This window comes from Aplysia californica, unplaced genomic scaffold (genome assembly GCF_000002075.1).
Source record: "Aplysia californica isolate F4 #8 unplaced genomic scaffold, AplCal3.0 scaffold00058, whole genome shotgun sequence".
NCBI lineage: Eukaryota > Metazoa > Mollusca > Gastropoda > Aplysiida > Aplysiidae > Aplysia > Aplysia californica.
The window spans coordinates 151,868-171,192 of NW_004797328.1; the positions used below are offsets into that span (position 1 = coordinate 151,868).

Below are 19,325 nucleotides of genomic sequence, written 5' to 3' on the forward strand. Positions count from 1 at the left end.
TATATATACACACAACGACATGTGACGGTCGCACACCTTTCCGAAGTCTTGGCGACTTGCCACAGTCATTCCATTTCCCAAACTAAACAAAGACCACAAACGCCCATTCAACTACAGACCAATCGCCCAAACATGCGGTCTGTGCAAACTAATAGAAAAAAACATGATTAACAAGCGACTCGTGTGTTTTCTGGGGACGACGAGCTCGCTGGGTGGTCTCCAGTGCCGATTCGGGAAAACTCGATCCATCCTATCTGACTCTCTGTCTTGCATCACCTCACTTACAAAATACACACTCTTATACCCGAAAACAGGTTACAACAAAAAAATACACGTTTTGACTGAAACAGGGGCAAGTATCGTGTTTGCGAGGCTACCTTAGCTATGCGGGCATCCGAGGAAACGAGCAGGTGGATCTCCTGGCGAAGGAATCCTTCCCATCTGTTGGGATCAACGACAAACACTCTCCCACAGACTGACTTTAGAAAAAAAGTTTTTTTTAAAATACACCTTCAGTCTGTGGGAGACGCATTGAAGAAAACAAATAAATAATAAACTTCACAACATCATGCCCAAACTGGGTCCACGAAAACTTTCGGGCCTCTCCAGAAGAGACGAAGCCATTCTTATTCGATTACTCGGGCACACCTCTCTGAGACATCATAAATACCTCCTTTAGGGAGATGAAAAATTTGTAACCCAAGTTTGAACATAAGACACATCTTTACAAAATGTCCAGACTTTGGAGAGACCCGTGGGAAGTATTTTAAGATCGCAAAACTAAAACTGAAAGATCTGTTCTCTGTCATTGATCCCAACAGAATTCTCGATTTCATAAAGGCCATTGGCCTTTACAATAAATTATAAATACCGCAATTTTATCTTAAGTACCGTAAGTTATCATTTTTAGATTGATATTTTACCACACATTTTTAACATTTTAATTGACTCATTGGTGTAAACCGAGCTTTGCTGTGAACTGTTGAGAAAGCAACTAACTTGTGTTTCCAGGGCTCATATTAATATGACCATCATTATGCAGTTGCGAGCGCCGTAAAACTCTTACTAAATTAAACTATCTATACGCTCTGCCTGCACCATGCTGAAGCCTGCCCCAATACCTAGTCAGCTTTTCTTTTTTTCTGTGTTTCTTTTGAGATGTATTCCTGATGAATCCTGAATCTGGGCAAAAGGTTGAATATTGTTTTAATGAATACACCCAGCTTGCCTGAAATATTATTAAAGTCTCCATTATACATAATATTCTCTACTGTAAAACAATGACAACGACGACGACGACAACGATGACGACGACGACGACGACGATGATGATAATGATGATGATGATGATGATGATGATGATGATGATGATGATGATGATGATGATGGCTGTGGGATGCAATGTTTTGTTTTGGGGGATTTTCATACTGCAAGTTGTCTTTAGTGTTTGTTTGTATTTTCAGCAAGGTGGCTGTGAGAGAGCATCATGTTCCCCCGGTAAGCGCCTGGAGACCAGTGGTAACTGTGCTACAGCTGTAGACGGGATCAGAGGCCTGAGCTACGTTCTGTCAGTCACTCTGTCTCCAGACAGGAAAGTTGCTGTCTCCGAAACCCTAGTGAAACTTTTGAGCCATCTCATTCATAACAAGTTCTCTCCCATGTGTGAAGACCGCGAAGTGCACATGTATTTGACAGTTTTTGTCAATCCATCCGGGGTTCAGATTCTGAAGTCGGTCAGCTTTACGGCTTACATCATGGGCAAAATCAGTATCGCCAGAGACGAACTTGAGACGGGTATTCTGGGATTGCTGCAGGAAGCGTGGGTGGTGAATAGGACAAGCCAGGAACAACAACCGCTTGTTACCTTTAAACCTATTGTCATGGGATACCATCTTCATCAGCGACTGAACCGTTCTAATGCAGAAGTTTACAATTATTCGTTGTCCGCGGACTTTACTAATGTTATCCAGGAGAGTGTAGGTCAACCTTTGTCTGACCCCGTTCTAGAGCCACAGGAACTACTTGAGCTGATGAATTGCCCCGAACCCGAAACAGCCGAGTTCACTGAGGAAAAAACTCTCGTTCTCAGACTTGGATTTACCGTACCAGAAATTGAACATCGGTGGCATTCGAAGGACACATTTATAGACCTCACAAACACAATCTCATGCCCCTTTGTCAGTGTGAGTATACTTGAGAACTTTACTCGCGAGTCAGAGAGCGATGAAATCATTTTCCACGTTCCTTATAAAAACGGGGTGGTCGATGTGTCTTACAGCGCGGAAAATATGGCGTACGTGGACAAAAATCTTCTACACGTTTGTATTGACAGCTACAAGCAAATCCATTTTCCTGTTATGAGAGCTGTGAAAAGTTTACTGGAGACAGCCCAGCACTATTTCGAAATTACGTGTTTTAGCGTGTCGACGGCGTGTCTCATGGTGACGGTGTTCACATACTGTCTGTTCCCAAGCCTCCGCTCCGTCCCAGGCAAGAATAACATCGGTCTGTGTGTCTCTCTCGCTCTTGCTCAGATCTTTCTCCTCGTCTCTGTAGAGCATGGAAATCGTGGAGAGATTCCTCCTGCCGCCTGCTTGACCAATGCCGTTCTCTTACACTTAGCCTGGCTGTCTGCCTTCGCCTGGATGTGTGTGTGCTGTGTCCACATGTACCGAGTGTTCCGCTCGTCTGCTGGTCCCCAACGGTCTAATCCTCGCTCGGACAACAGGCGTCATCTGCGGTACTGTTTGGGGGCCTATGGCTGTGCCATTTTGATAGTCCTACTAACGGTTGTGCTCAACTTAGCTTTGTCTCGGGGAGAGTCTTTCGGCTACGACAAGCACTTGTGTTTCTTAGATACATCCAGATCCATCCTGACTTTTCTCCTGTCAATGCTGGTACCGATGTGTGTTATGATTCTCTGTAACGCTTTCCTGTTCTCGTTAACCGTTTGGGAAATCGCTCGAGTGGCCCGCCTGGGTCAACAACAATGTAGCACCCGAGAGAGACAGGGGGTCATGACTTACGTCAAACTGTCCACTCTGTCCGGTGTCTTCTGGGCTTTGGCTATCCTTACCGCCCAACTTAACATCACAGTCCTCAATTTCGTGGTGTCGTCGTTGATAGCTCTTCAAGGTGTTTACATTTTCCTTTCCTTCATTGTCAACCGTCGGGTTGGTTTGCTCTATGAGGGACTGATGAACCGCAACAACACGGCCAAAACCAACGAGCCCACGAATTCTACCAAGGACAGAGATAAGTATCGACCTTCCACTGCCTCCGGACGTTCGACTAAGTCCGTGGGTGAGGAGGCGGGAAACATCTACAGCGTGTCTCTACAGGTCAGCGGGTCGAATGACGTCACACAGAACACCGCCGTCAGAAGGACAAGTGTGATTGACACCTCTCCTCATACACTGGTGCAGCGGCTTTGAGTTTGACAATTCAAGCAAATTAGTTTTGGGTTTTTTTAAATTGAAATGTATTACGCCCTGATCGACACTGTTCAGATCTTGTAGGAGGCGGGCTGCTTCAACTCTGCATGTCAGGGCCAGCCCAGGTTGAGTGAGACATAACATCCCAGCAGAAAGACGGGGATACTCAGCCAACTTCCCCTCTTGACTTGTTGTAGTGAGCGTTTTACGGCACTTGCAACACAATACGGTCATATAGGTGCCGAACACTGGGCGTGTCACAAGAGGGTAACAGTTTTAAAAAAGAGGAGGAGAGATAAGGACGATAGATGTTTCATAGGACAGAAAAGGAAACCACAACAGAGCATCCGCCAACCACCCGCTGACGCCTGTTGTCCCAGTGAGGATTGGACATACTAATGACCAGCAGGACGTGCGGAACATTAACACCACACACACACATATACTGGTTTTTGAGTTTGTTCGTTCGTTTGTTTGATTAAAGAGAAGCATATCGACACAATATTTCTTGAAATTAAGCAAAATAGAAATTAGGATTAAGATTACTTATTTATGGCTTCTGTTACAGCCAATGAGACCAACTCTGACAGAGAAGAGCTTGCCAACTTTCGAGAAATTAAAAAAAGCTTCCATTTCTAGTCGTGGATGTGCGCAACTTGCGGGCTCCTCTCTTGACTAGGCATTTCTAATCGTGAACCCTTTTGTGACATGCTGCCAACTGTGACCGCTGCTCGCCAAGTTGTCTGTCAGGAGCTAGGCACCCCTATGTCGAGAGGTTAAAGATGAAGTCCTTCAGACTTCAGATACATTTTCAGGGTGACATATGACTAACTAAACTCATATCATGTTTTACTTATCGTTTTATTCATTAAGATTTATCAGTGCACATCCAAGTACAATTCACAACAGGAAACAAGTGCACTTGCAACAAATTCTCAGTAGTAATACAAACCATCGCGCGTCTTAGTAACATATAGATCCAAAGAAAACCAACATTTTTAAAGCAGTCTTACTCCATCTCATAACCCCAGTGCTCTAAGCTATGTATCATTATGTTTAGGTCCCTCAAAATCCTGAGAGGTAAGAGAATACAAAACACCATAACTTTTCAAAATTACAACTGATTCTAAAATAAAAGAGAATACATGTATAAATTCTGAATTGGAGTTGAAGTACAGAGAAGTACATTGTCATAATAATGGTCATGTATTTAGAGCTTTTTTTAAGAGGGGGGAGGGGGGGAGGGCAAGATACACAGAAACAAGAGACAGATGATAAAGAAGCAAGACCTACCATAGGCTCCCTCCCACCACTTAACATAAATTCTATAATTATAAAGCTTGTGGATTTTGAGTAAAAACTGAATAAAATAGTTCACACCGCAATTATCGGTACTTAAGTGACAGAATTTGAGATCACTCAAAGCAATCCAAGCTAAAATCATATCCAGTCAAAAGCTTTCTTAAATTATACTGAGTCTCTTTATTTCAGTGACACAAAGAGGATTGTCATGATTATGAATATTGTACACCCTCGTCGAAACAATTCTTAGATCAATAAGGGTATTGAACTGACATCTTTTACCTACAGCGATGAAGAGCCTAACCATTCTGCCACAGACACTGGTGTGATTAGATACAATAACGACCACAATAAGTACATGGACATAGTTTAGACTAAGGGGTAATAGAAGTGTTTCCCTAACAACTGGAGTCATAACCATGACACACTACTGTTATCAGCTTTTGTAGGTACAGCATATCTATATATATTATAATTATCATTCAGGATTTAAGAGAAAAGTGACTGTTATAGTCAGTGGGTGCTATGGACAGTATCTGAGTTATGGTCACTCACTAGATTCGACAAAGTTAACAGATGAATCTGAATTCTAAATTTCATCTTTTCATTTCCATTCCATCAAGTATTGTTACCTCTATCAAGAGACTTTCTTTGCCCTAATTGAATGTACACTCAGTTTGAGTTTGAGGGTGGGTTGACGGAAAACTTTTTAAGCAAGTGACCACTGTGAGCAAGAGACCACTGTGAGCAGGCTTTGAGGCCCACTTGTCATGAAACTTACTGACGTCGCAGGGTTGGAAAGGGACCACGATTGACAGGTTAAAGATATAGGGAAAAAAAAACCAAGACAGTCATGCAACATAAATTTAAATTTAAATCAGGTGACCGTTATGGAGACATGACCATTAATTCAGGTTTGACTGTATATATATATATATATATATATATATATATGTAATAATAATTATAATTATAATAATAAAATAAATATACCGTCAGACAGCTGTTAAAATGTAGTAAGCCCAGAAAGCACAATTGTACAGGAGATAGCAAAACTTCTTTTAACAATTTTACCAAAATGATGTACATTTTCTTGCTCTTCCCAACATTCAGAATTTGAATAACCATAAAATATTTTTTGATTACATGCAACCACTACCACATACTAAGAAATTGCAATAAAATAAAGTTTCAAAATTCTGGGATTAATACATTCGAACGGCTGGCTGACGATATATATCATAATAATGCAAAGTGGCTTTGTGGAGAACAAACTGTATTATATCCAAAGTGAATAGTGCTGAAAGAGCTGATTATCTGACTCACAATGAAGAGGCTGCTGACGAAAAAACTGAACTGAAGCAGCATTAAGCCGCTGGCAGCAGCAAATACAAAACATTTTTAAACGAAAAGTTGTCCTCTCAATCTAAAGTGAAAAAGCGAATTTTAAAAATTGAATATTATGCATTCCTTCACAAAGCCCCACATACATAGAATTTTCCCTTACAAAAAATGTCCAGTTCACATATTGCACCACCTAAACAATTACTTCTTTTTAAAAAATGATTTACTCTTTCACTTTGAAGTATAGTTCAGATAGAATCTCTAGCCCGCACAACATTAAAATGATATACTATATTTATGATAAAGAATATTGTTCCCCCTTTCATTTTGAAGCCTGTTTCATTATTTTAAAAACTGTTTAAATTACTGTGATCACCAGTAAAATAAAACATAGATCTATATAATTCAACAATTTAAGAATACTTTGATAATTGGTTTTAAAAAAGGCAAACCATCTGGGGGAAAAAGGAACAAAAAAAATCAAAAAGATGTTTCAACTGTGTGTATTTGTTTCCATTGTGTCATGATTTTAATTCAGACGTCTGTACACAAAGATGCTTGAACACACACAGAGCACAGACCCCTTCAAATCAAGCACAGGGAGAATACAAACACCTGTATAAAGAATACAGATGCATGTACATATATAGAGAATACAGAAACATGTACACATTCTGTATACACGAACATGTACACGTAGAGAATACAAAAGTATACACAGATAGACGCACGTACAAAACAGACGCCTGTGTACCCAAACAATGTTCACATAGGTAATACAGGCTCCTGTATACACGGATGCATATATGTACACACAGAGAGTACAGACACCCGAACACCATCTCAACCTGTCATCTTTTAATTCTACACACAGGCATTCTCGTTCTAAGCTTACGCTGTACTAGTAGTAGTACTATGTGAGTTTTAATTTTAACATTGTGAGAATTTATTCAAGAGACTGGGTCTCCAAAATAACATTCTCTGATCACAAAAAGTCAAGTGAGTGGATAGCCATGAGAAGAAATTACTGGCTCCCTCGTCTCATTATATCAGTGTGTTAAACGGTTTAGTCCAATATGTTCAATGTAGATTTCTGGTGTTGAGGCTATAGCTACCACCTTTTTGTGCTTTTCTCAAATGATTCAGCTTCTAGCAGCTGGGAGAGATCCCAAGCCCTGTCCAACAAGTGGGTTCGATCTACGATAAAAGCCACACATGTGACTGGAACCATTGATCTAAACAATTATTTCACATGTAAGCAGGGACATGGGTTCTGATCCTCTCTCTAAAATATTCTCACATAGTAAATGAAATTGTCACAGTCATAACTGTTAATTTGTAAAGCATCCTTACAGAACAGGTCCAAGGAATACACTGAACAAATGTTGACTGCTTGGTCAGCACATGTTGTTTGCTCAGTACCAGCCTTAAGAGTACGAGGTAGCAGTGGTCAAACGGCACTAGTGTTAGAATAATTGTGCCTAACAACTCCACAGATATTCTACAGTAAACTTATACACACCAATCATACAGGACATAACAAAACCATGACTTTTAGTAGAAATCACCACAGCACTTCATTTCATTCACATCATGTCCACACTTCCACACTACGGGGGGGTTCCCATCACCTCCTCATTGATTTTATTTTCACTGCAAGATTTGCACAACTGAAAATCATTTTAAAAAGCAAGTGACATCAGAAGGAAAATAGTGCTGTTAAAAATGAAAGTACAGTTTACAAGATGCAAAAAATGACTCTCAAAATGTCCATCTGGTGCAGAAGCCAGAATAAGGACAGAATAGGCAGGAAGGCAGAGATGACAGAATATAGCGTCGCCCTTCCTCACAACACTTTCTTCAAACTTACTTTTTAAATAAAATGAAACAATACTGTGAACAATGCAGCAATAAGCTACCGAATGAAAATAATAACGTAAATCTATAACAATATTCAAATGCCACATTTGAATCACCCTGTCCTTGAACAAACTGCCGATTCAAAACTGAAATATTTGAAATACCAACAATCAGCATGAGCTTATATATATAAATCATAATTCGAATGATCAATTTTTCCTTTCTAAAAGCTTAAGCACTAAACGGTGAAAAGTTAAAAAGAAAAGAATCACTTGAGGAAGAGCCCAACCCAAGGTTAGGGCCCAACTTCTGGGACTAGTAGATACAGTAAAGAGCATCTCACGCCTTTCCCTCCTTTGTTAAAGCCCATTAATTAGAATTGATTGCCTACGACAGCTTTTAAAATAAAATTAACAAATAATAAAACAGTGAGATAATATTATTTCATGCTGACATGTAAAGAAAATTGGAAGTCCAGAACAGGTCTGAAAAATGTTCACTGTCTTTTCTTTCATAAAAACAGCTAGCATGTTTCACACTTGAACTTTGACTATCTTCACAGAAGTGTAATGAATGTAATGTAATGTACAGGATGCTTCAAAAAGCTGTTCAAACTGGTAGGAAAGTCACATTGAGCATCTGACCTTAATTTACAATATTTCGTCGAGAACCAGTGCCACATCTGGGCCAATTCATGATCTATCATCGAAATGGTATGGTCTCCTCAGACATTTTTTCCCCCAATAGTACACCCATTCTGTGCACATTTTAAAAAATACATCTCCTTGTACATTATTCAGTTGCAATCCTTTTGCTATGTAACAAGTCTCCATTGCAAATTATGTCCAGTAACTGGCCTCTCCAAACATAAACGTCAACTCATCATATCTACAACACATGGGTTGGACAAAACCATGAAAATCCATCTGAACAGGAAAGAGTAAAGACTTTGCTTCTTGGCAGAAACTCGCACTATCTGCATGTACAACAAATTTGCCTTGACATGCCACATGTGTCTTCCACAAGATTTCCTCAGTGGTTAGTTTGGCTATGGCTATGATAGAAATAGATCACTGACATTAAGCTGTAGTCTCCACTATATTTTTAACAACAAAAGAGAGTCAGAGTGAGTGTCAGCAGACAGAATCTAATTTCACTTTCATTAAGTGCAAAAGAATAAGAACACCAGGAGATTGAAGTACATAGCAAGTTGATACATCAAACAGGTGGCTAATGCTAGTGAAGAATGTAAACAAAAAAACGTTCAAGTGTGAAAATCTTTTCGAAGCACCCTATAAATAATCTCAAAGTTGATACTGCTCCAATAGCCCTCCAAATTGCTGCTTGTGGTGGTAGTTTGAGGAGGGGGGGGGGGGGGGGGGGCTGCATTTGTTCACATCAATATGTCACACAACTGCATACAAGAAGCAAACAAAATGTTAATAAAACAAATTGCAATAGCCATTTTCCCCCTGGTGGGTAGTTATTTGTATGGTACAAAAAAACATCTGATGCTTGTTTCATATCCTCATTATAACAGGGTTTTGCTTCTTGAACCAAACATTCAATTAATTGAAAACCCTTCTACTTTTACTAAAGTCATAGGGTTAACTTAGGAAAGAACAGCATTTCAAAGTTTTCTCTAACAACAAGAACTAACTTCGGCAATTTCGTTACAACCGGGACGAAGTTATCATCATTCTAATTTTTCCATCCATCCTTCCACCTACATTCCGTTGTAGGCTGGACCCTCCCCTCCCTGAGGACACACCCAGTTGATGTTCTGACTTGGGTCCTTGATATCACAGGTCTTGCAATGGATGCAGTTCTGAGCATTGATCTGAAGGCGGTGGCCGGTGCCATCTTCTGTCTCTACATACTCGTACACACCTGTAGGGTAAAACACATAGCAATTAATTACGATTAACATACTCCAGGACAGAAAAGTACACAGTAAACCCTAATCAACGCACTCCAGGACGAAAAATACAAAGTGAACCATAATCAACACACTACATGACAGGGAGGTATACAGTACAATACAATGCAGGCAGTATTACATACGGACGTAAGTCATTGTAGGCGGCCTTTCAGATATGTCTGTATGCAATACTGCCCGCGATAATTAATATACTCTACGGCAATAAAATACACAGTAAACCATAACTAACACACTTTTACATGCATGTGTTGGGGGCAGTTCACAGCACACAACAATTAACATCATCACGGCACAGTTGTGTTCAAACTTTTATTCCGGCACTAGAGATATTCAAAGTGAGGATCAGAGCAAGAGGCAAGCAGTGCTCCACTAGCTCAGTTGGTCTCTTGCTGGACTATGGAGGAGACGGCCCTGGTTCTTATCTTCAATTGGATGCTCTAGAACCCAGGACATTTTGTGGTGTTTTCAAGGCTCTCAACCTATTTGGCTTGGTCCTTTCAGATATGAAGGTCCCGCCTCTTAAATAATCTTATAGTGTTGATAGGGGTATTAAACCCACACACTTACTTACTTACTTACTAAGAAGTTTGCAGGTTAATCTGATACAATAACAATTCTATTTTTCATATTTCTTCCCATAAAAGCAAACATGTTCTCCCCTTCATTGTCCATGAACTGCAATATGTCATTTAACGCTTTTTCTTCAGTCTCTTCTCTGTATGTTAATGCATAGTGAGTGTAGAAATTATTTTAACCTCAGGCTTGTGGAAGTAGTAATCCGTGACTCTGACCGCTGTATTTACACTGTATTATTTTCACTTTAAAATTGTTTTCCTTAAAATTTAGTTGCTTTTTTTGTTGTTTTTTTTATCCTACTTCATGTGAATATTCATAATCTCAAATAGTAATGAAGATATCTGGAATTTTGCTGGGGTTTTTTTTTAATTGTTGATTGATCAAAAAAGTTAAAATCTTTAAATCTTGTGGGCCATATTCTAAGCATATACAAGTTTTAAAAATTGTAAAAGAGGGGGTTACCTGCAGGGCAAAATCTTTGTTCTGGTCCATCAAACACAGCGTAGTTTCTGGCCATGGGCACACTGTCGTCCTTCAAGGTCAGATGTGCCGGCTCATCGTGGTCGTGGTTGGTGCCAGTCAAGGCCACAGATGAAAGCAGGTCGAAGGTCACTTGCCCGTCAGGCTTTGGGTACTCTATGGGCTTGCACTCGGAGGCCGGCTTCAGCTTTGAGTAGTCAGGACCTGTCAAGTGAGGGCAGAGAAAATTGTAATTTGAGAGGCTGAAATTGTTCTTAAAATAAGCGAGAGATTATGTTGCCGGTACGTTAGTGTTTTAGTACCTATAAAATGGCAGCTAGTTGCACTGTATGCTTCCCTGGAAATTATTATTATTATTATTGTTATCATGTAACTAACAGCTTTGTCAGAAATGTATGAGCCAGAGTAAAGAGAAGCACATCGACATAATTCCTGGGGAAAAGAAAGACAAACAAGCAAAAATAAAGAGACCGATGGTAAAACTTTGGAAATACTAGTGGCACCCTTCAACCACCTGCAATCACGGCTTCATAGCATGAACAAAACAAAAAAATCTGTTACGTAAAACCTTACATAACATAGCCAAAAGGGCTCATATCAAGCATGAAAGAGAATGCCAAAGATTAAGCAACAACTCAAAACTCAATGGAGTCAAAGTGATATTTACCAAAAACTTGAGCCTTATGTATTCTGTATCAATATGTGTCAGCACCAATCATAATCAGACGTATGACGCACTGGGCTATTCCTTGCGACAAGGCACGAAAGGAAAAAAAAAATCAGCTTTTGGAGGGTTTTTGTTTTTCTTATCTCTTGAAAGTTTGAGGTTTTGGGTTTCATTTTATATAAAAATGAACAACTTTATGCCACTGTATTTGTATGTATAGGCTACAATTTTGATTTATTTCTGAGGTGTGTATGGTTTGATGTAATATATTCAAGTATGATATTTATGATTTAAAACAAGGTAGAATTCTTCTTCACCTTCCACTCAATCCAAGTTTCACTGTATTAAAGTTTCAATTTTTCGTCAAATATTGTCTGGCAGACTTCACTTCTTTTATTGCAAGGAAAATGTAACAGCTTTGGAAAATAGTATTAACTCAATTTGAGAAACTTCTGAATTACGTCTGAATGTGGCTGGCATAGATGAGAGGCCATAAAAGACGGAAACATTTTGGCCAACTAATGCACAAAGTAGCCTTTTTGTTACAATGATCCCAATAGCAAATTAGTGAAGTTTTGATCTGCAATATATCGGAAAACACAAGTATCTGTGGTATAATGAATGGTTAGGCCTTTCACCATTGCAGGCAGACGACCTGAGTTTAAATCCCAAATGGCAGAGTCTATTTGAGTGGTTTCGTGTTGAAGCCACACACTCATTAAAATAATAAAATAAGAGAAACCAGCATTTTTCCGCTCTTTGGGAAATTTTTATCGTAACTTTAAAAAAATGTAAAATTGACATTTCCAAGGATCCTCAAGCTTTGGAAGTCAGCGAACTTTGGTAGCTATCTTCTAGGTAATTTTATTTCAGACACCAGGTGAACCTCACTTCCTTCAATCGCAAATACTTCCAATTCTATTCAAGATGGATGGGTATTTTTTTTTTTCATCCAAAGCTGCACAGGCTTGAAGATTATTGCAAAAACTCCATATGGCCAAAAATTGACGAGCACCTGATTCCATCACGTCGTGACACATTTTAGCAAATATTTCCAGTTTTCTGCTGGGATGCAGCAACCCACTCAGCCAGGGTCACATCAGCCCGCCTCCTAAATGAACTAAGTGGTGTCCATGGGGGATAAATATTTCACACACGCAAACAAAAAAACCCACAGAAAGTCAAGACTACACTTTTCTCAAGCAAAACGTAACTTTCTTCCACTGTGTGCTCTCACCTCCATGGGACAAAGTGAAGGGTTCGAGTCCACGCAGGATGTAGTACATGATTCCTGTGTAGGCCAGACCTCCGTACATGCCCAGAGGTGTATGGAAGGATGGGCGAACGTTCCTTACTGCTTTCAACTCAGACCAGACCCAGCTGGAACGAATCCTGTCTTCATATGATGAAGGGTCGAGTCCTGCGGAGTACATCACATATGAGTATCAACAGGAATCAATTATGAAAACTAAAGAGATAAAATCATAGGTCTATATATAATTTTGCGACAAATTTATAGCTTACAGTTTATCTCCTGTGAAAATTGTGAAATTGTACAAGTTCAAGATCCTTTTCAACACTGTAAGGTTATCAAACAGTGCCCTCAAATGCATTGGTTCTATAAGGTGACCAGGACTCAAAGGGCTAAAGCATACAAATTTATTTTCTACTAACATGAAGCTTAGGTTCAAGCTCTGTGCACGTTTTAGAGAACTTGTTCTTTAAAAACCAATTCATTAAGTTGAATGGACAAAGAGTGACATTGGAGTTTTTTAAAACAAGGAAATGAGAAAGGGGTGCTGGGGATTTCTAATGGGGCAGCAAGTGCTCGAAAAACGAGCGGACCGGTTTGCGAGCACCGGATTAAATGATTCATGAGTACCACCCACTGTAACCCTTAGATGTACCGCTGATCACCACGACTTCAGCACATTGGGCACTAATGAGACGGCAAAGTGGCTGCGTGACAAGCTAGGCCTAACAATGAGCTGGCTGTATCGTAGTGTCCGAGCAAGCACTCGATAGGCCTACATCTAGACCTACTGATTCATTACCAAATTGAGAAAGAGCAAACGAGCTGTGGACATACAACACCTGGGTGATAAAATCAACCTGTGCACGAAATGTGCACCGTTTCTTGAAGATCGATACTAGGTGCTAGCAGGACTGCATTGTGATATTGTGACTTAATGAACAAGCTGAACCATGCGCTCAACCAAGATAAGCCTCATCAGTTTAGCTCGCTTGCTTGTTCATGGCACTGAAATGAGCAGTATCTAGAGCAGTGAATAATGAACCTTTACGATGTACCGGTTAAATTCTGAATAAATAAGAATTCATATTTCAGAAGAACACTTTTTTTTAAATGGCTACGCTGACAAAAAACCTCTTCCGGAGGAAAGAGGCGACTGTTTTCTTCGTTTCATTTGACTTTAGAATGAGAGGTGAGAGGTCATTAAAATTATAAATAAATAAACCTCCGCACTGAACGAACCCGAACAGCTGATGAACAGCAGCCTATCAGCGCACGCAAGGAGGTGCTATTCCTATTCCTCTTCTAGAGAAACGAAAGACAGCTTCAAAACAAAGACTGCAGCGCCATCTGAGCCATTGTACAGACTTCCGGCGGACACTTTTTTGGCTGAGTGGACCATCTTGTTATGTACGATCATTGGCTGAACTCAACCCTAGAAATTTCCTTACCAACGGTTTGAGAAGAGGGGTTAGTTTCTTCTTCAACAATCTTTTCATAGACGGCTTCAGCAGCAACCATTCCACTCTTCATTGCATTGTGGATTCCCTTGATCTTTGGCACGTTCAGGAAACCTGGACTACAGCCAATTAGGCAACCGCCAGGGAATGTCAGCTTAGGTATACTCTATTTGTCAAGTAAAAGAAGTCATGGCTTAGTACAGAAAAGTGATGGACATCCATAGACTAGTCACGATTTAGAACAGAAATTATGATCTAGTTAATAAAAGTTATTTTTTAGTCCAGAAAAGTTGTAATTTAGCACAGAAGAGTCATGATTTAGAATGCAGCATGTATCAATGTGGACTGCCAATCATCAAGAAAGTTCAAAATTGCAAAAAATTTCCACATTACAACAAACAAAAAAAAAGAAATTTTTTCTACTTATTTCTGTGCCCATGTGAGCACATTTTATCACATGAGAATGTAAAAGTTCAACGTAAAAAAAGACAATAATACAGACCTGGAAACCACCTTCATTCAACGCCCTGGCACCATAGGCTATTCTTTTGCCACTCTGAAACAACTTCACATTTCCCGGATGCAGCTTGAACCTCTGGAACTCTTGGAATGGATTCAGATAAGGGTTTGTATAATCAAGACCAACCTGGGACAGGAAGATAAACAAGTCATTAAATTTTACTATTTTTTAAAATGTAGTTGTTTTTACGCCTCCAACGAGACAATTTAAATAACTTGGGAAGCAAGTATTGACCCTCCCTGTCATGGCCAGCCCGTGCTGAAGGGGATATGACATCCCAGCAAAAAGCAGAAATCAGTCAACTAAACAAAGTCCTTCAATAATGAGGTATAAGTAGCCTCATGATATACAAACACTTAAAATCACTCATGATAAACAAGCATATACAATAACAAATAATTACAACAACTCATGAAATACAAACAAAGCAACCTAAGATCTATAAACACTTACAAAGACTCATGATATACAAAAGCTAACAACTATGCATGATCTACAAACACAACCACTCATGCTATACAAACACTTACGACTCATAAACAAACACTTACAACAACAAACAATTACAATGACTCATGATATTCAAACACTTACCACAACTCATGACACAAACAAACACTTACAACAATTCATTAACAAACAAACACAACAATTCATGATATACAAACACTTACAATAACTCATGATATACAAACACTTACCACAACTCACGATATAAAAACATACACAACAATTCATGATATACAAACACTTACAACAATTCCCACTGCCACCAAAGGTGCTCCATCATCTTCAATATGATACAAGAAAGAACCTCCATAGGTGTCCCTGTCCTGAAAAGGGGTAAAAATACAAAATTGTGATTTACTATCCTTGAAACACTGTTATGTGATTTACACTGTCTTTGAAATACCAGAATGTGATTTACTGTTTTAGAAATATCAAAACATAATATGATTTACTGCCTTTGAAACAACAATGTGATTTACAGTTTTTAAAACATCATAATGTGATATACTGTTTATGAAATTCCAAGACAACACAACATGAGTTATTGTCTTTGAAACATTATAGTATGATTTACTGTTAAAGATATCAAAATACTATACTGTCTCTAATATCATAATGAGATTTACTGTCTTTTAAATATCACAATATAATATTATGATCTACTCTCCTTAAAATATCACACTGTGATTTACTGTCTTTAAAATATCAAACTGGTTTACTGCCCTTGAAATATCATACAATAATTTCTCTCCTTTGAAATATAATAATGATTTACTATCCTTGAGATACCAGAATGTGATTTATCCTCTTTGAAAGCGCTAGAAGCAAATGCTCCTTCACGTAAGCCAGGTAAAAACTTATGGTTTTCAATGGGGTTAGCATAGCCTTCAATTCTAAGATAAGTCTCCAAACAGAAAACTAATAGATTTAGACCTCCCACTGGAGCTCCCATAGCTCAGTCGGTATCACACAGAACGACGGTCCAGATTGTCTGAGTTCAAATTTCCAACAGGGTGTTCTTATATCAGATGTAAAAAAAAAAAGGACACATCTAAAGGGCAAAAACTCAGTCACTTTTGGACCAATTTCAAAAAAACTTCAAACACTTAAAATTCAACCAGGGGAGCGTCACTTTTATCAATACGAAGAAAATCAACAGATGTAAAAAAATATCAAATTAAAAAAATTTCAACCAAAATTGAGTGAAAGGCAAAACATTGCAACTTCTTAAAAATAAACCATATATAGTCACTTTCTGTGGATGAAGAAAATTGATATTACCATATAACTAAGGGAAAGTGGTGGCTATTTAAATAGGCTCTTCACCTCCTTGGTTTGGGTTAAAGAAAAAGAACGTGAATTCAGAGTTCGAGCCTCACTACTCAATAAAGTCAGACTTAAAATGTGCCTTCAAACACCTTATGTTGTAGTATTTTGACCCTATAATGTGATAGAGGACTGTATAATCTTTGCTTCATTCATGTGTGTGAACTAATAGTAAATAAACAAATAATGACACAAACCAAAGCCCAGAAAGCAAAAATGAACTTCTGTTTGCATACCACCAATGTCTTATTCATCCAAACTAAAAAAGCCACCAAACTCACACTACCGAGCTAAACAACAGCTGCGAGATATTTGACACAAGAATAAGCACATCAAAAACAGAAATTATGAAAGTAAGCCGAAACTGGGGTCCCCTGAACATTCATGTCAATAGTAAACAACTAAAACAGATCAAGGAGTTTAAATATCTTGGCAGCAGTTTTTCGTAAAACAGGTCCATTGACAGAGAAATACAGAAACGAACCAAAAAAGCCAACACCATCACCTATAAGCTCGCACCCCTTCTATCTCATCCAAATATCTCCATGGACACAAATATACAGCTTATGACTTCAATATTTATACCAACACTATACTACTGGTGTCGGACCTGGACATTAAGTAAAAAAGATAAAAACAAAATTACTACAAGCCAGATGAAATGTGTCCGCAAAACCCTTAACACCACAAAAAGAGACAGGCAGAGAAATGAAGAAGTAAGAGCAACTATAGGCACAGAGTCCTGAATACATGTCATAAGAAAAAACAGAAAATGACATGGTCTGGCCACCTGTTACGAATGTAACCTTGCCAGCCAGCCTCAAAAGCCTATAACATCAAGTACTCAGGCTGTGAAGGAAGAGATAGACGACACAAAAGATGGATTGAGGGAGTCAAGTGAACCCTGAAAAATTATAACATCCCATCTGAAAGAGCCGCAGAGTTGGCCTACCATAGAAAACTGCATTCTCCTCCTCCCCCAACCAACGCTTAATGGCATCAGAGGATGAAAAAGTAAAGTCAGTAAAGTAATAATGAATACTAGTTCAGTACTTACAAAAGGCCATCCCACAGAATGCTCCACCCGGCCCGGCTCGTGCAAAGACGGGTCAATCTCCCACAATTCCTTCAGGCCAATACCGTACGACTGCGGCTCACAATTCGCTCGTAGATTGAAGTTACTGAACAAAGTCTTCGAAAGAGACCCGTGACAACCTTCAGCAAACATGGTCACTTTAGCATGCAGTTCCATCCCACGCTCAAAAGAGTCCTGTGTGAAGACAGAATTTACATAAATTATATATTTATTTTAAAAAACCAAACTATAAGTAATAAAAACCTACAACAATTGATCTCCATGGGTAAACTTGCAATACAATAGCACACAATGCGGGCACTATCCATCCTTCTATCCTTTTCATTATGGCAGAGAAGAGAAAACTCATTGTTTGACCAAAAAAAAAAACAAGCATCAGATTTTAGCAGAGGTTGACAAGAAGTCCTGCACTAAAATGGATATTGCTAAAAGATTTGGCAACCCCAAATCAACACTTTCTAGGTTTTTAAAAAATCGCGATTGGACACCAACCCGATAGTTTGTGACTTTGATCATTTTTTTTACATCATAGTCTTCACATGCAGAACAGACCCGAAGTAGACCTACCTTGGGCGATCCATCTTTCGCTATTCCGACATCATTGGTAGCAATACCTTTCACACTACCGTCTTCATGATATAATACCTGCAAAACAACAGGACAGAGTATTGTTTCATGGATCAAGAGAAGTACATTGACACAATAGCAGCCATTTGAAGCAGTGATAAAGATTTCTTAATAGAAGAAAAGCAAGGTTACCCACCACACTGTGTCCATTTTAAAAGGTGGGACCCTTTTCTGTCCAAGGCCTAGTTAAAGTGTTCCCAGTTCGAAGAGTTCCCATACCTATACTATATCATTTTAAGTTGTTACATTTAAAGCTTACTCAAGCAAACTATGAAGAGTATGTAAGGACTGCAATCTTAACTCTAAGAGCACTGCTCTTCTTTAGAACAAAAGACCAGTTGCATTTTTTTTTTTCATCAAATGCAGGTATTTTATGCCCGCATTGAAACAATCTAGATCATCTTGGAGGCCAGCTGTTTCCACCATGCCTGTCAGGGTCAACCTCGGCCGAGAAGGATTCATAGTCCCAGCAGGAAAAAGGAGAGATATTTGATCAAAATTCTCCCCACATGGGAATTGAACTTGAATCTTCTGCATGTGGCACTGACAAGCCTAACCATTACACCACAGATACCGGTTCTGAGCTACTTTGGGTCAGTTGTCAGATATAAAACACTACAGACTCAGGCATACATTCAGGGTACAAAAAGGTAAAGGCAGTCATACTCAAGTACGAGCTCTGGTCCATCCAGTAAGTTTACGCTGACAGATTTTGTGCTTATTCAAATTCAAGCAGAGCAGGCCTATAAAAGTATGAAAGATCTACACTCATAAATGTGAACAAATCAGTGCAGCAATACATACACTTGACTTGTCTCCACACACCAGTATCTATGTATTTATATATATTAAACCGCTTACCGGAATTTTGTACTTAATTTTTCTGAATGGTGTGAAAATCATAAGCTGCTTTTAAATGTGAAAAAAAC

The 19,325-nt window shown here is 39.0% G+C and overlaps 2 protein-coding genes across 2 annotated transcripts in view; one reads left to right on the forward strand and one right to left on the reverse strand.

The window, feature by feature from the left end:
- Positions 1–3,931, forward strand: part of LOC118477286 — a 13,791-nt gene extending 9,860 nt beyond the window's left edge. Inside the window, exon 2 of the mRNA XM_035968411.1 lies at positions 1,464–3,931. Coding sequence (XP_035824304.1) covers positions 1,464–3,434 — 1,971 coding nt within the window. The 3' untranslated portion in view covers positions 3,435–3,931. The remainder of the gene's footprint in view (positions 1–1,463) is intronic.
- A 348-nt stretch (positions 3,932–4,279) lies between these two features.
- Positions 4,280–19,325, reverse strand: part of LOC101860004 (electron transfer flavoprotein-ubiquinone oxidoreductase, mitochondrial) — a 28,855-nt gene continuing 13,809 nt past the window's right edge. Inside the window, exons 9-14 of the mRNA XM_005093087.3 lie at positions 15,593–15,670; positions 14,820–14,963; positions 14,309–14,483; positions 12,843–13,025; positions 10,921–11,142; positions 4,280–9,830 (exon numbers count right to left, since the gene is read on the reverse strand). Of these exons, the coding sequence (XP_005093144.2) occupies positions 9,667–9,830; positions 10,921–11,142; positions 12,843–13,025; positions 14,309–14,483; positions 14,820–14,963; positions 15,593–15,670 (966 nt within the window). The 3' untranslated portion in view covers positions 4,280–9,666. The remainder of the gene's footprint in view (positions 9,831–10,920; positions 11,143–12,842; positions 13,026–14,308; positions 14,484–14,819; positions 14,964–15,592; positions 15,671–19,325) is intronic.